The following is a 17,667-nucleotide window of genomic DNA, read 5'->3' as shown; positions in this document are numbered from 1 at the left end:
GATGCGATGCGTCGCGTTGTCTTCGATATCCCACTGCGAATTTTTAACAAGAAGGTTCAGTTCTGTTCTGTTGAATACTTTTTGAATGTCCTCGAACGGAGAGGCATTGGCAAGAAACTTTGCTTTCTGCTTCTGTGCAATGACAGTCGTCTTGTAAGGTGCAGTTCTTTGCATTCTCCGGTGTCTATGACTCGCAGATCAGAACCGTAGGGAAGGTTTTCCCCTATCGCTGTCTCTTCTCCTGTGGAAATGAAGTGGTCGTTAAGAACAGGAGTGTTCTTAACGACCACTTCATTCCTTCGAGAGGGCAGAAATTGATGCAATAGTGTCAGATCAGAGTATGTCGTGTTCTTTATATTTCTTTATTCTTTATATGCTCTCTTTTCTGGACGCTTTATCTTTAAGTCTTTTGCTGGTTTGAGTGAATTTCTGATTACGACCACTATTGTTCTACGATCATTATTCATCAGAAGTAAGGTACCCAGAGTTGTCTGTCGCCGTCAATGGGCTAAGGACAGCGTAATGAAGCGACAGCCTAAGTCGGTCGTTAAGAAGAATATTTCAGAAAAATGCCACATAAAGCATGACTTACGCAACTGATTCACACTTCAGAACGTTTTGACCCAATCGTTAAGGGATTTGCAGTCGTAGTCGTATGTTGTGTCAGAGCTGAGCAGGAAATTTAATAGCCTTTCTGTTATGTATGCTTCATGCATCAATTATCTTCAGTTGTTGTGCAGTAAAGGTCTAGAGAGTACGTTTAATTGAGACACCACAATATCACAAAAGAAACTTGCTCTTCATGTTAAATTTCTCCAGCGATTCCTGAAATTAAACGAAGTGAATACGGAACGGAGTAAGAATAGCGAGTAGACGGCTAAAAAAAATCCCACACGACGAGACAGGTAACAATTCAACTTTTTTTTCCCAAACTAATGAAAATGATAGGGGATCTGTGGATTTTACAGTACTCCGGACTTTGAAATTATACTATTATGTGAACCTGTTCTGTTTAGAAGTACGCGCAGTTTAAAACAATCAGATCATCAACACATTCAAGACGTCCTACGGTTAGGTCGGCATATTCAGTTAGAGATATCTGGCCTGAGTATAATTTCTTCGCATTTCATTTACAAAACAAAACAAGATGGAGAGATTTTCATGTAATCACAGTTGATACGAAAGAAAAATTGGCGTAAAGTGAAACGTGCCACAACTCGGTAATGTGAGAAAAGATGAATTTTGTGGTCGTTCTACGGAAAAAGGAGCAGTAGAATGGGTTGAGTATACGAAGGGAATAATGTTGCTTATCAAGTGGTGAGTATGTGATAAGCACTAGGATTTAAATCCCAGGTAGGGTATGCGTTTTTTATTTCACTAAAATTGTACTTCCCGGTCGATTCATATGTATACAAGGATACAGTTTCTACTTGCGCTTCCAATTACTTTGGCCTGCGATAAAGCTGTAAGTGTTGTTTTGTTTGTCAGCTCTTTGAGGCATTTTGGGATCTCTGGGTACTAGCGGATTACAGTCTCTAAACACCACAAACGTCACTTACGGCGTTATTGATGATGGCAGGTCAAAGAGAAGCACATCATGGGACTGGATAAGAATCGAGTTGTATTACGACGAATCTGTTGAGGCGTGGGGCAATCTTCAGTATTTTTATTCGGAATAGTTTAGGCTGAAATAAATTTTGAACGTTACGACATTGTTCCTTAAGATTAGCCTCCGAAAAACTAATGATTCTGAAGCGATTAATATCCCAAGCACGAGATTATTTCGAAGATACCATTAAAGTCGAGAGGGTGCGGACGCTACAACTTCAGCCGTATGTTTTACCATCTCCGAATACTTTAGCTTGTCATAAAACAAATATACGAAATGAAATGAAAGGCTTAATGGATTTTCTTGAGCTGTAGCCAAGATTGGTATTGATTGTCTTTGTTAAACAACGGCTAACGTTTCGGCGTTATCGCCTTCGTCAGAGCCTGGAAAATTCAAAGCCATTAGTGATTTATCTTCTCAAGCGCCTCATCACCCTACAGAAAGCATGAAAACAGTAAGCAAACTCAAACAGCAACACATTATCTAGTACTTACCTCATTAGCTAGACTGGTAATGCAACAGACCACCACGTACCACAACTACGAGTCACAAGGGTTTTATATAGGGACCTCACGGCCCGCCCCGTAGATCAAAATCCGCATAGGTCTTGATACGGGGATAACTCGTTTGTGATAGCAATGCACTCATCCTTCTTGTTCATTTTTGGACTTTTGGCGGTTATCCAAAAGTCCTCTAGTGTTCTGCGTGCTGTGATCTCGGACTCGTATGATAATATAATATATACTTCTACCTCTACTTCGGAGTCTGGATGACATATTCTACGGTGTGCTCCAAGTGGGGTCAAGGTTATAGATTTTGCGAGTCCATCTAGACGCTCCTTGACCCTAATACACAGTGAACGTCCCGTTTCCCCTATATAATCGTCACCGCACAAGCTACACGTAATATGATACACTGCTCCTGATACCATGCAATCACTCTCTCTGCCATTGGGCAAACCACGCAGCTGGGAGTTTTGATCTACGGGGCGGGCCGTAAGGTCCCTATATAAAACCCTTGTGACTCGTAGTTGTGGTACGTGGTGGTGTGTTGCGTTACCAGTCCAGCTAATGAGGTAAATACTAGCCAATATGTTGCTGTTTGAGTTTGCCTACCGTTTGCATGCTTTCTGTAGGATGATGAGGTGCTTGAGAGGATAAATCACTAATGGCTTTGAATTTTCCATTCTCTGAAGAAGGCGATAACGCCGAAACCTGAGCTGTTGTTTAATAAAGACGATCAATATCAATCTTGGCTACATCTCAAGAAAATCAATTGTAACTACGTTTCAACATACCGAGATTCAAAGAGAGTCGAACATGGGCAATACTCGAAATGAATAGGATTTTCTTCTGTATTTTTCATTGCCTAGGTCACTAATTGGTCTTTGTAGAGAATGTTCTGGTGGCACGTATGTCCGAAATAAAGACTTTGTGAAGTGTGGCACTGACTGTATTCCTGGTTGTGGGACCGCAGTGGCTCCAGTAAACACGAAGATCTTTGTGGTGCACTTTTGCTACATTTTAACTTGAAAAGTTACGTCGCCTCTAGGGTACCGACTTTTAGAAATGTAAATGCGAGAATCGACAATGTTTGACAAACTTCGAGGAATACGTAGGTATGCATTTTCTGCCAGCATTTTCTTACTAATGTCAATTTTCGAGCTTTTTACCATCGAAACAAGACATATCGTGGACCAGCCAGCCCCCGAACCCACTCTTACTCCATCTATCGAGGCAACATTTTAGAACTCTGCAATGACAAATACCAACTTGAAGTGTACGCAAAATTCCATTTAAATGTTAATACTGCACCTAAAGTGAGACCAAACAAATAAGAGGATAGAATCGATGCATGGATCAATATTTCCAAGAGAGAAATGACCTAGAATACTGTACGCGAACAAAGTTTAGCTCAAAATGTTTAAAAGAAAACGGACTGGGACCCAATGTTCTTGATCTCTTCTTGATTTTTAGCACAATGCGGACAGGAAGACCTTAACTTTTTGGTTCTAAAAGGTTGAGGTATAAGATAAGAGGATTATGATATTGGATTTATGAGAAGATAAGGGCGTTAAAGGACTTTTGAAAAAAAACGTAGCCAGTTCCACTCGTTACTGTTCGAATGCTATGGATAAGCTTGACAATAATGGTTTCACAAACACTTTCAGCTCATCCAGTCCTCTCTCAAAGTTTCGCGAGTTCAAGATTTCTACACCACTGATGAAATGATTGAGGGGCTCTGACATATCACTACACCAAGAACCAAGTAATTGTACATGGAACTCGTACTACAGCTGCTAAGTCGAGATAATAGATAATTTCGACGAGAGTTTTGAGTAATTTTGATCTCTGCACGTCAACATTCACTTGAAAATTGAAGGCTTTGCCTATTTTTTCAAATCAAAATTAAGAACTTAGTATTCATGATAAAACATAAATGGTCTAGGTAAAAATTTAGGTAATAACACGTGTTGAATGTGATGGAATGGAAATTTACCTATAAGACCTTTCAAAACGACACCTTACCACTCGTTAATTGAATTTTCCAAAAAAGAACTACTTTTTATTCTCTTATTTTGGTGAAAGCCAGTGCGACGGCAGCACAGGGCAGCGAGTCAGACAGGAGGTCAGACGTGTAAAAGTTGATTTCTCCTTCTACCGCTGCCCCGTGATTGAGAACAGCTATGAACATAGCTCGATATTCTTAGTGAACGCAAGAGAGTATATAATACTTGAGTGTCCAGAAGAAAGTGCCTTGCTGGGGTTGTACATGTTCCTAACATGCAGAGCATAACGGTTCGCTATGTTTATGTCCTTACATTTCGGTTCTTCGGATCATAAGGTAGAAGGCCCCCCTCCCCTCTCCCCTTGTGTGCTTGCCGTTGCTTCATTTATACCCATTTTTTCCGATTTATTTGGTAATGTTTAACCATTGAACCACCTGTTGCTGTATTTCTGTTGGGTTGGAATCCCTTTTATCATGACTGACCTCACCTGCACGCAGAGGCAATCCTATCATTAGTAATCTCCCTTCAGTGGTTCTACGAAGAAGGATAACGTAAAATGTAGTGATTTTGAATGCCACGTGTTATACTAATAGTAGCGAGATCAGTGGCTCCAGTGAGGAACTCTTTACCTCTTTTTTCTAATGTGTAAAGGCGTTCAAATCAGTTCATTATTAACAACAAAATTATTCGCACCGTGCCCGTTACATGGTTTTTCTATTTCAACTGTTAGGAAAGTTTTTTTTCACATACATTTCTTATTGAGACAGCTACTTTAAGTCAACAAATTTGAACTCTTAAAATGCTCTTCTTCATGATGCGGCTCTGAGAAAGTTGAACCACTCAGGTGGGTGAATACAGGATGTCCGCAGGTCACGGCGCACTTTGACCGGTTACAGAAAAGCAACAAAACAAGATGGAAACGTGAAACTTCTATCAAATAAAAGGAGAACTCTCCAAGTTTTCGTAGTATGATACGCAAGCGCGTGCGCAAAAGGCCGGGACACCATGAACTGCGCAGCAGTGCATCAGCCCTCGCGTATGCAAGTCGAGCGTACAGGGGAAAGTCCAGCGTGTTCTGTAGCTTGCTACAATAAAATCGAATCCGCGAGGAAAGTGCAACGTGAATATTCACACTACGGCAACACTGTTCGTGAGTTATTGGATTCAACATTCTCGTAGCGGTGAACAGGCGGGAGTTCTGTCAAGCCCCGGCCGCCACGATCCCCGGATCTGTTGCTCTCAGGCTTTCACTTGTGGACCAACACGTGTACAGTGAACGTATCAACGACACTAATCGCTTAAAGACAGCATACCACGAATCTGGGGCGGTACGGACTTCAAGTGCAGTATCCGTATACGGGGCCGTAGATTATGGATAGGTGGTTCCGCTCATGTCTTCCTTCATCACTGCAAACAGCCAGTTCCTGGATGCTGTTTTGTACGATACGTTCTATTGCAGCGTGCCACCCTTGCACGCGAAGCGTTCCTTACTGTCTATCGGGGCAGTCCGAATTGATTTTCGACGAATCGCAGGGCGGAGGCGGCGCAAGGGGTGGAGCATTGCGATAGATGGCGTTGTACAAAACAACATTCTGGAGGCGGCTGTTTGCAGCGATGCAGGGAGAGATGGGCGGAACTAGCCCCATCTCCATAATCTACGACCTCGTGTACGGATACTCCACCTGAAATCCGCACCACCTCAGATTCGTGGTATGCTGCCTTCAAAACAGAAGATCACAAACGCTATTCACTCTTCTCTTATTCTCCAGATGTCCTTAACCGTGTGTGGGAAGACTTTGAGCATCGTTTAGGTGTGTGTACGGCTACAAATCGAGACCACATTGAAGTGCACAGAATAAGTGAAAATTTTGAAGATTTTTCTTTTTTTTGGTGAAAATTTCACATTTCTGTCCAGTTCCGTTGCTTTTCTGTGACAGATCAAATGTGCACTATGACTATACTTACACCCTATATGTTCGTTTTAAAAAAGGGCTGGCGTCTCGGAGAGTCTGAGCAGTGCATATGATACGACCGACACATAAGCCGATACACGTACTTGGACATTTGAGTACTTGGTTTTTTGGGCACACATCCATATGAATTTTAAATACTACAGCAAGGCGATCTACGGTTTTAACTGAAAGAGAGAAGAGAATGGCTTCACGCAATCCCACATGTGCAACCCATTTCGCAGTTTCAAGCATTTCTAAGTATAAACACCTAATGTCAGCTAATGAGCTGGTGCAGATTAGTTTCACCCTTTGACCTTTCCTGAGCGTTTGCAGTTGTGAATAGAAGAATTGAAAGACACGGAAGTAGCAAATTTACAGGAACACTCAATTATGCTGATTTCATTCTATTCGTGGCCATAAGGGAAGGAATTTGTGACGAACACACGCTCGCCTACGCTTCACGCTGTAGTTTACATCCTGTCACTAAAAGGTAAGGGAGGAGAAATTTGTGCATTTCTCTCTATACACAAAATTTAGGCCAATATCCGGTTACGTGAACATTTGCCCGTATTCATTCGGTAAAATGCAAAGAAACGAGATGACGCGCTGGTTGTCCATGATTAAGCACGAATTGGTTCATGCTTTTGTGTTTTCGGTGTCACATTTCACGAATTTTATTGGTGCAAAGCCAGCAACACAGTAAGCAGTTTCCAATGATAGAATTGCAGTGCAGTTTTTTTTTGTTGTAAATTCTATATTGCATAATTTTAAATTTGTCTCAGAAAATTTTTAACTCACATGAGTGAGTATGCTTCAGAATCATTTCCAGACATAAACCTCTACCTATTGTACCTGGTGTCATCGAGAAGTTCACACGTGACGATTGGGAAGTCTCTGGAGGAAAGGTAAAATCAGCCAGTTCATAATTCTTCAAAATTTACTCTTCTCAAAATATCACCTTCTCGGTCTTCTCTCCTTCAGCCTTTCACGATTTTGACGTTGTGCTGAAATTAAGCCAAAGGCTAGAGCTCGGATTGTAGATTGCGAAAACCAGCATGGATCCGCTCTTCCTCTAATCATCATGAAAAACAGTGTGAGATTCGGTTTTCTTTCCCACATAATCAGTTGCAACTTGTTACCTTTGTATACGCGCTGCATCCACGTGCGAGCGGTCGAAAACCAATGGCGGCTCCTCGTCACCCTGTTCAAGTAAAACCATTCGACAGGCAGCTGAGAGAATCGGAACGTGCACAAGTTAAGTCCTAACGTACCTCGAAGAACCAGACGTCGTTCCCACGCCGTTTTTTTTTTAACGACAACTAGGGAGATATGAGCGGAGCCAAGCTAGTTTCCGCAATCTACAACTCGGACTCCAGGCTTTTGCTGTGCTTTGCGCATGACGTCAAACGACGTCGTGATACGCTGCATTTAAAGGTAGCATGTCACGAAATATTGAGATCTCTCCACAAAGGTGTAGGAGAGGAGGTTATTCAAGACAATGGCAATATGGTGAAGCGTGACAAATCGGCGTGATTAGCGCTCAATATACGGAATGGGTATACGGATAAGAGGTGGTTGAAAGTGTGATTGAAGGTAGACGGGGTGAGTTCTGCAGTTGAGGATGAGGATTGGGACTTCTTGTGGTTTCAACTCCGTTGTCTCCAGCGGTCTTGGACGCTTTTACAAGACTTGTTCTCGCTCGCTCCCAACGCCTCCATAACATCAAATCCTTTGCAAACCTCACACCATTAGCAAAAAAAAAGATAAAGAGAAATGATCACTATTCTGTACGCATTCTAATCAAATCTTATCCCGATTGAACTTCAGCAGTCAAAATTTCCAGGGATTCAGTCTCCCATCGCGAATATCAATGCGTGAAATAGGTTGAAACTGATCAGCAATGCTTTGTACGATCATATATAGTCGGATCAAAATGACATGAAGCAAAACAGTTGCATAAGCGGCTACGCTCGAAGCGGTGGGGTGGAGACAGCGGTTGAAATCGAGGTGGGACCATGGCAAACTGCAGAAATGGGTGGCGATAGCGAGGATCTTTACATGATCTCAACCCTTTCACTCCACCGCACCGCTTCGAGCGCAGCCGCTTACGCAACTGTCCGTGCTTCATGTCGTTTTGACCCAACTATAAATCAGCCCGACGCTACTCGCCTGAACATTGCAATAGAAACATTATTCCCAATGTTGAAATTTCTTTTGTTCAGATATCTCATGACGTATATATGATTGTTACGCCAAAAGTTCGAGAAGAAGCGCGAAAACACTTCGGATGTCCCACTCTAGAAGGTGCTGAAGTGGAGAATCAAGGCGGTACTGGCACGGCCGGATCTCATTGGGAAAAACGTGTCTTTGAGGTGGGGTTGGCGAAGATGGTGTAGGCAGATTTTCAGTCGTAAACACCTTTCTTGCAGAACGAAGCGTTGACTGGGGTTGCTACTCAAGTGTACGCCCTCTCGCGTCTCACTCTGGCTCTTTTCGAAGATTCTGGATGGTATCAAGTGAATTACGAGTAGGTTTCTTCACCCTTCCGAAACTGTCCTTCCTTTCCTCATACTGTTGTTGTGTTGTGTTGCTAGCGAAAATTTGAAAATATTTACTTGAATATTTGAATACTTATTTAATCTTTCGAGTATTATGCGATGACACTATTTATCGGAGAATTCTTTTATCCATAAAAATAACTCTTAAAAATCCAGTTTGTCAAAGTATATGATCAAATTTGGAAATTTCCCGGTAGTCCTGTTGCGTTTTTTGCTCGCTAACAGCTCCAAGATCAAAACTATTTCTGTACTTTTCTGAACATATTGACTTTTGTAGGATTAAAGGGATAAAACTACTTCACATTTTCATATTAATAGCTCTCCGTCATTTGTACGGAATGGATGTTTGGAATGGATGAGGATGTGAATTATAATAGATTGTGACCATTTTTAAGATTCCAGAAGATGGCCGTTATTTTATGTAGTTTTTTTTAGTAAAGCAGAAAATATGACATGGGGTAAAGGGCTTGGCTGCGATTTTGCGAAGAAAAGCTGTTTGTCATGGATGAAAGGTTCGAAAGACCCATATCCCTTCTGCACGCGAGCCCTTGATATGAGGTGAGTAATGGTTAACATTTGGAGTAACCTCTCAAGTTGTTCTCAACGAACGCTTACGCAACCTGTCAAGATTACCCGATCTAGGTGCCGCATTCCATTCTGCAGCGCATGCACCGCCTTTCTTAGGGACCCTCATTCGCAAAACCGCTGTCGCAAAGCCATGTGAGTGTCCAGAAAAGACAAAAAAGAGTGCATGACAAAAGACATGAATTGCCTGAATGGAGAAGATCGCAGGCGCCACAGTTTGTTTTTGTGTACCCGAATACATCGCTTGGCGAACGCAGGTTACATAAGCTGGATACGTTCTTAATTCTCTACGGTTCTTAATTAATTCCCAACGCATTATCTTAATGGGATCAGTCAAGCGGTTTTTTTTCTTTTTGGTTTTTCTTTTATTCCCTTTTATTCTCTATATCCTATGTATTCCCTAACCATGGTTCAAGTAAGCACACTACTTTACTCAATCAACGAACTATGCGCTCATTTGATTAATGCGCTAGGGCTTTTTTGATGCCTCAGTTGTATTTTCATGAAATCAAGCACTATTGACTTACGAATAAAAGTATTTTGTGAGACAAGCTACATGGTACAGCAAAAAATGCTCTTGTAAACTAGAATCGATGTTTTTGCGTGTATTTACTGCAGCAAAAGGGTACGGCAGAGATTGAATGCTAAAATTCGGCTTTCCTTGAATCTTTGCCCACTTCGTTCCTCGTTTTGACAAAGATAAGAACGCCGAAGAGTTTTGCTGGAAAGGAATTATCGACCGCCTTTAGTCTTTACAACTCCAATAATTCTACCCTTACTAAAATGAAGGGTTCGCGGTGGGTAAGGGGTTGCACGATCGATCGCAGGTTTGAATCCACCCTCGCGACAACCAAACCTTTCCATCCCTTTGGCGGCGATAAATTAACACTATATTTGTCTAGGAAGATAAAGACACTGAATTGGTTCATCGGCTAGCCCTGCAAGTCGTTGTAAGGGCGCATGCACATTCATAAACTTCAAACAAAGTCTGAGTTGAAGTCGAACGCGTAGGCGCGTCCCCACAGGGAGTGGTTAATGCTTCAACGGTCAACGCTGTAGTGCCCGTTTTACCGATCTACGACGCCGGCGCACCAATTCGACGCCGGTGGAGCCTTCGCACCCCCTTCTTGGAATTTCGTGACTGAAACGCACACATGTAACAGGATAAGCTCGTTGTTATGATACTCATGATACTTTGGATCATTGGAAAAGATCATTACAGTATGCGTTCAAAATAAAATAAAATGTTGTAGAAAATGGGAACATTCCGAGCTGAATAAAAAGTAATGCGAACAACCGTGTACTTTTCGTTTCGTGGTGCTCTTCAGTGAAGCTCTGTTCCCGCTGAAACGAATTTTTACATAAACTGTATTTTTCCCAAAGAAAAATGACCTTAATTTAATGATGTGGGGGACTGATAACGACTCCACTCTTTGAAAACAAGTTTCAAGTAATGATTACAATTATAATTTGTTAATTCATTTGTTCTATTATTACTAATAATCTGACGCTTATCAAAGTCGTTAAGGTGTAACGCAGACCGAAAGTCTAAAGTCAGTTGCAACATGATAAGAAGAAATGAAGATTTGCCAAAAGAATACGACTATAATATTCCAAAACTCTACAAAGACCACAAAAATCGAAAAGTTATTGCTCAAGGAGGAGAGATGGTTGCCGATTATTGCCCTTATTACAGAGTAAGACAGCTTTACATGACTTTTTGAGGAGATCTCGATTCCTAGAAGCTGCCGTGAATGGGAATTCGAAAAAAATCAGTTCCGGATCAATCCGTCATCAACCGTCAGAGTCCTCGAGAACCAAGCCATGTCCAACTTTTAGAATGAATTTCAGAAAATGAGAATTATAAAAGTAAAGTAGAACTAATTTCAGTAACTTGAAGAGATTTCACTATTATTTGGAAGAGTCAAGAGGTGGAAGCTGCGATGAGCAGAGTTCCACTAAAGACTGATTTTTCTAGTAGAAGTGCCCTTAAAAAACAGAACAAATATCAACCAGCTATATATTTCCCCCTTTCCTTCGACAACCTTTTCTATTTTTCAATGACCTTCAGAATTTCTCGTTCATGAAATGACGCGCCTTCGTCGGTGAAAAACTGAATAAGCTGTTGATTTACAGTCTCATCTGAACTCAATGTTGTGCCATGTAGGGAGTTTTGAAGAGGTCGAAACAAGTGGAAATCTGCTGGCGGGAGATCAAGGGAATACGGTGGGCGTGCGCGACCCCAATAGTTTCTGAGGTTGAGGAGTTGTGTTCCATCGCGATAACCCGACCCCAACACATACGTTTGATCACCCGTCAAAAATTATCGGAGCTTGGATGGGATTTGCTGCCACCTCTACCATACACGACGAATCTTGCAGTATCAGAGTTGCACCTGTTTTTTTTGTTTGTTTTCTTCAAAACTCCTTGCGTGGCATATCATTCAACTCAGATGAGGCTATAAATGAGCACCTTATCCAGTTTCTTGCTGATAAAGACAGATCTTTCTATGAACGAAGAATTATGAAGCTCACTGAAAGATGACAGTAGGTTATGGAACAAAACAAGAAATGTATTACCTATTAATCTGTACCGCCTAACACAACATCTATCGATCTTCATTCTTCACATAAATAAACGACCTTTGAAAAATACAGAAGAAATACGCCATAACTTCCCCGACACCCCAATATTTCTTGTGCACTGCGACGGATGTAGACGTCAATCTGACACTTGAGCGTGTTCTCGTTTCCCTTATGGTACAATCTTTAATTTCTTGATGTTTAGTTTAATGTATAATATTCTTGCATTGGAAGTCCATTCCACAATTGCCTTTCTACAGGTGTTCGGTCAAATATCAAAAGAAGCTACTGACACGCGCTGCACGTACTCAGGGAACATGTACTACAACAATTACTCACTAGAGGCTCGTAGCTTTTCTCAAACCAGAAAACTCTTTTATCTTATATCTTCTTTGTTTCCATAATTATCTGCAGTTTGAGCTGCTCTAATTAAAATCCAAATCGAAGTAGAACGGATATTGATGACTGAAAATGTTCAGATCTTTTCTCGAAGTGCTCGCTGTTTTTCCTTGCATAAAGGAGTTAAAGTCAGAAAGAAGATACGTACAACCACATATCATCTCAACGTAGGTTGCTATGAGGTAAAGTTTTCTCTGTTCTTTGATTTATATCAGTTTTCATAGCCGGGCAAGATCTCGTGCAGTGATGGATAGGTCAAAGATGCTTTCTTTCTTCATTACCTCGAACGATTATCGAGGCACTTACCCATTGCAGTGCGGCACTTGACGGAATAAACATGAGACTACACCAAACAAACCCTATTTAGGCCTCTGAGGACAGTTAAATGCCGTAACGTCAGGCTAATAAAGGTCCCATCCAAAAACCTTGGGATACTAATAGAAAACATAGACAGAAATTCGCCGAAGTTCCATGTCACGAGAATGTTTCAACTGCTCCCTTTTCACCTTAATTTTACACTTGAAAAGAGCAAATTGAAAATTGATGCTGGCATTCTAATAGCCATTGCTTTTGTTCTACCGTTTCTCACCGTGAGAAGACAACCTGAACAGTTGTCTCCGCGTAATGCAACTGTAAATACCTGGATCGGAAGTTTCGTCCTCTCAATTGCAGACATCTTCCAAATTCTTTCTGTTCCTTGCTGCATTCATCCTTACTGTGGATAACCCCACTTTTTGAAGGCTTAATTTTAAAACTGGTCCAAATTCGAAATTGAAAACTGCCTTGTGTCATTAAACGATCTACACTTTTTTTGATGAATGACAACTACTAATTTCATTTGACAAATTTGCTGTAGAAACAAATGAGACCCTTTTATCTTTTCTCTATTCGTGCGAAACATATTTACCTAAGATGACCTGGATGGAGCTGTACCGTTTTCTTGTTGCTCAAAGGCATCACCCCACGAATCTGAGGTGGTACGGATTTCAGGTGGAGTATTCGTATACGGGATGGGAGACTACGGAGAGGGTGGTGATTCTGTCCACTTCTTCCTAATCGCCGTAAAAAAACGGCCCAGAAGATGCGGCGCGTGCACAAGGCTGGCGCGCTCCAGTCCAACTCCTTGTAGAAAATAGTGCGCCAGAACGCCCGAAGCCGTATCTTTCGGGCCATTTTTTACAGCGTTTAGGAAGAAATGGACGGAGTCACCCTCCTCTCCATAGTCTCCCATCCTGTATACAAATACTCCACCTGAAATTCGTACCACCTCAGATTCGTGGAGTGATACCTTTAATAACTCATTAGTCCTCATGGTCCTTGAAATTAATTTAGCCGTTAGTCGAGAACAAATTGAGCATCTGATAACTCTTAAATTAGGGGATGCTGTAGTTTTCAGTTCGTTTCTCTTTTTTGGCAAAGTACACGAGTATTAAGGACTCAAGTTCATTGAAAAACATTCTAGACGTCCTGCAAGGAGAATCTTTTACACGTGAAAGTTCAAAGCTCTAAATTTTATCCATGTTACTACACTGGGCAGTTTGTGCACGTGGAAAAGGTAAGGGTGGATTCATTTATTTTGAAGGAAAATCACTTAATGTTTACAATTTTAAGTTTTCAGTGATTTTGTAACGTTTTTCAAAACATGGCATGTAGATTATGATCACGACCAGAACTTTCCAATTATTAGAATACATGAAACAGCCTGCTAAATGTCCTCAAAATCCAGAATAGTGTCATTTTTGGTTATCTCTAGGAACAAAGAAATTCACCAGGAAATGGTATTTTTATACACATGTGCTTACACCTGTAGAGATATACATACAATATTCTCTGATGACTATAAAATTCCGCCGTCAGTGTTGTTCACATTCGACACCATTGATCACCTTCAATGGTTTTTTCATAATGGTAGAGCAGACTCTAGTAATTTCCTCCATTTCTCTCCATCGCACGCAATCACAGACGATTTGTGCTTTTACGAGAGACACAAAGAGCATCAAATCTTTCTTCATAGGACTTCGTAAAAAGATTTGGTCGACAGTCTACCCGTTGCACTTTTAATATAGCGTGGAACTCAGTTGTTTTGGTCTCCAGTCAAACGGTTATCGTTGAGACGCATCACGTGCCCACTTTATTTCAGTTTCCGTGGCAAATGCCATGACGTCTCTAGTTTTCGATCGCTCGCGATGGATGAATCTTCGAACACTCCTCTCGCCCTTGTGAACCGGGATACTGCTAGCCTTACTATTTCGCTTGTTGCTTGCGAAGTACCCAGGTTTCTCAAGCGTGGGTCAAAGCAGCAGGTGCTGTGATTTTAAGGAGGTGTTAACAAAGCTCAGCGTTCCAGGTTTCCTTCACTACATCCTCGATGCTCTTATACGCTTCTCAAGTCGCTCGTTTCCTTTTATCAAGCCCAATGGCAAACTCTCCCATGTTTTCCGACCACAGTATACAAAATTGATGGATTCGGACACATCGCTAAGCGTGAGTGGGGCTTCCGAAAACAATCTTTTTCATTAACATACTCAGCCATATTCTGCAGATTCAGTTGAGAACCGATGTTCCCACACGTTTCATCAAATCTGGATATCATTCGTTCTGTTTGATTGATTCTAGATGTTATTAGAACCTTTTCATCAACGAAGCGTAGATGGTGTAGCTGCTGACCACTAACAGTGGCTCCCACTTTAGCTAATTCCAACTTTCCCGTTGCGTTCTTGATAGTGAATATGTATTTTGTTGCGGAGTTGTATCACACTGACGGTCCGCCCACTGGGCATCGATGATAATATTCGCGTAGAATGGTGAGATTCCGGTTGTGAAGCTACAGTACAAATCTGGAACAATCTTCTTATATCGAGTAAGCACCTTGGTTCTTCAGTGCTTTCATGAACACTTTCATCTCAATCAAGCTATTCTTGGGTCAGTGAAAGTGAAACAGAACGACATCCGGTACTTTCGCGATACACCGGTAAGTTTCAATAACTGTGAATATTCCATAGTGCTGCGTCCTCTTCGAGCTCTGCTTGCGCATAGCCGTCCTTCATATGATGTTCAGCCTTGTTGAGGAACGTACTTATTATAAAAAGTTTGAAGATGACGGACAACTAGCAGATTGATCGATAGTTGGCGACTGATGGTGATCAAGTGACTCTCTCTACTTGTACAACTACGCGGTCTTCTCGTTCTTAAGAACTTTTCATTCCGACAGTAAAGAGTCTCTCTAGTGTGTTGATAAAAACCAGCGATAAATTTTTCAGAAGTTGGGATTTGGTTCCGCTGAGATCGAGTGAAGGGCGAATCTTTATAGGAATGAATGTCTCTTGCACTTCGAAAGTGGGGACATCTGCGATGACATTTCCATCTTCACCCACATGGTGAAGAGACAAGTAGATGTCAAGGAGATCGGAGTAGAATCCATGGATAACCTCTCTTATCTTTTCCGTTTCACTTTTCGATGCTGCATTTCCACCTGGGTTTCGGAGTTCGGCCCTGTTTTACATTTAGTGAAGTTCTGCTGGGCATTGCGAATGCTATTCTCTACTTTTAGCGGCTGGCGATGTTCTATTCCAGTCAGTCCAGAGACGTCGTGCTTAATCTTCTTGGCTTGCATCATTAAAGGCATCACTCCACGAATCTGAGGTGGTACGGGTTAAGTATTCGTATACGGGATGGGAGACTATGGAGAGGGAGGGGGGGGGGGGCATGATTCCGTCCATTTCTTCCTAATTGCCGTAAAAAACGGCCCGGAAGATACCGCTTCAGTCGTTCTGGCGCACTATTTTCTACAGGGAGTTCGACTGGAGCGGTCAGATTCGTGGGGTGATGCTTTTAAATCATTAATAACCGCTTTCAATGCAAGGACCTGCTATGTACGTTGTATGCACAGATCATCATGCTAGCGCATTTCCGTTTCGGCAGCCTTCCGCAACGACGTCGCACACTGTGAGGACGGGATTTGTGGAAGGTACTGATGCCCCCCCCCCCACTACCTCGGCATAAAGGTGTGGAGCTTATCGCCGTACAGAGAATTTTGGGAGTTAAGGACTTCATATACATACTTTTCAAAAAGATCGAATAAAAGCATGAAACAACATAATTAGTTTTTGGAGTTATGGCTTTTTTTTCTAAGTTTCCAGCATGTTCTCGGCGTTGGCAAAGTAAAAATCCGAATAATATGTCCACCTTGTCATGAAATTTGTGGAACAAATTGTTCGGCTGAGAAAAAGCACAAGAATAAAATTGGCGATTACAAGGGGATTTCGTGCAGTTTAGGAGTGCTCTCATGCTTGATTGTTTTGTTATTGTTTTATTCATAGCGATGAAGTGTTGTTCTTAGATGTTGACCAAAAGATTATTCACAATAACGACTTCTGAGCTCAGCGCTTGATCAAATAATTTGATATTTATGTTAACAACCCAATTCTCATTTTATTTTTGTAATGCTTAACGTGAATAAATGTGCTTTAGATGCGATTGTAAGTTTACTCAACAGTTCTTGAGCGGTCGAACTGCTCCATTTATTAGCGAAGTTGTCAGTGTTGTCGAAGACGTTAAAAAGACTTTATCCTCCTTCCACAAAGTACACTCGAAGGATAAAGGATAAAGGATAAAGTGTCTGGCGTTAATCAATCCGCTTGGGATGCGCCCCCACGTTCACTTCAATTCAGAATCGTTTGAGGTTTACGAACGTGTATCTGGCCTATACAATGACTTGCGGTGGCTAGCCGATGTGTCAAGTCAGTGCTTTTATCCTCCCAGACAAGTCTGGTACCAATTTATCGACCCCGGAGGGATGAAAGGCTTGGTGAGCACTAGGGCGGATTCGAACCTCCGATCGATTGTGCAGGAAGCGGAACCTCTAACCGCTACACTACACCCGCCCCACACTCGAAGATCTAGCGAAAATAAAAGAAAATCTCCAGCTGAAGTTTGAAACAGGACTTCCATTTACATTTCGGGGGTAGCAATTGGTTTCAAAAACTTTATTCTGCAAAACAACACGATTGAAGTAAAAGTTTGGAAATAGATGTTTTATGATAGAATAAAAAAATCCGATGTAGTTATCTTATCAGTTCAGCTCATACAAATATCTAACAACGATAGATGTTATATGGACCAAAGAAAGGCATTATTATTTCGAGTTGAGGTTGTATTGATTGTCAATTTAACGATTTAAAGATCACAAGTTTGAAAACCAGTTCAGATATAAGCTAAATGAAGAAAAACAAAATTAGTTAATGATGTTTATCATCTGGGGATTATTTCAGAAATAACTAATTAATAAAAGTAAGCATTGTAGAACAATATAGCAACTTTGATGATGGGGAACAACCCCTCCTTGAGATTGGAGTACTTAATAGTGTTATAAAATTATTTACTCGAAACTGCTTTGAAATTAAATTTATCTTATTATGCAACCAACGTGAGTACAAACAATTACGAACAAGATTGCAGAAAAACACAATTAGGT

General features: G+C 41.4%; 1 protein-coding gene across 2 annotated transcripts; it reads left to right on the top strand.

Moving 5' to 3' along the window:
• Positions 1-1,405: 1,405 nt before the first annotated feature.
• On the top strand, positions 1,406-16,513 carry RB195_015429 (uncharacterized protein; the record flags this gene model as incomplete). 2 transcript variants are annotated; one of them, XM_064206141.1, is made up of 16 exons in its annotated part: positions 1,406-1,465; positions 1,533-1,645; positions 1,725-1,832; positions 3,003-3,114; positions 3,176-3,227; positions 6,449-6,560; positions 6,608-6,769; positions 6,900-6,975; positions 8,293-8,442; positions 8,500-8,597; positions 9,064-9,186; positions 10,742-10,910; positions 12,056-12,139; positions 12,275-12,376; positions 13,657-13,749; positions 16,334-16,513. In XM_064206141.1, 16 exons carry the CDS (start codon positions 1,406-1,408, stop codon positions 16,511-16,513), a joined length of 1,794 nt encoding a protein of 597 aa, XP_064062021.1. The 2 variants fall into 2 exon arrangements, with proteins under 2 accessions (XP_064062021.1, XP_064062022.1); XM_064206140.1 differs by having other exon boundaries at positions 16,327-16,389.
• Between the last annotated feature and the right edge of the window lie 1,154 nt (positions 16,514-17,667).

The sequence above is a fragment of the Necator americanus genome, chromosome V (assembly GCF_031761385.1).
Source record: "Necator americanus strain Aroian chromosome V, whole genome shotgun sequence".
In the NCBI taxonomy this organism is placed as follows: domain Eukaryota; kingdom Metazoa; phylum Nematoda; class Chromadorea; order Rhabditida; family Ancylostomatidae; genus Necator; species Necator americanus.
Note: the sequence above shows the minus strand (reverse complement) of the source record. Positions and strands in the feature narration are given on the sequence as shown.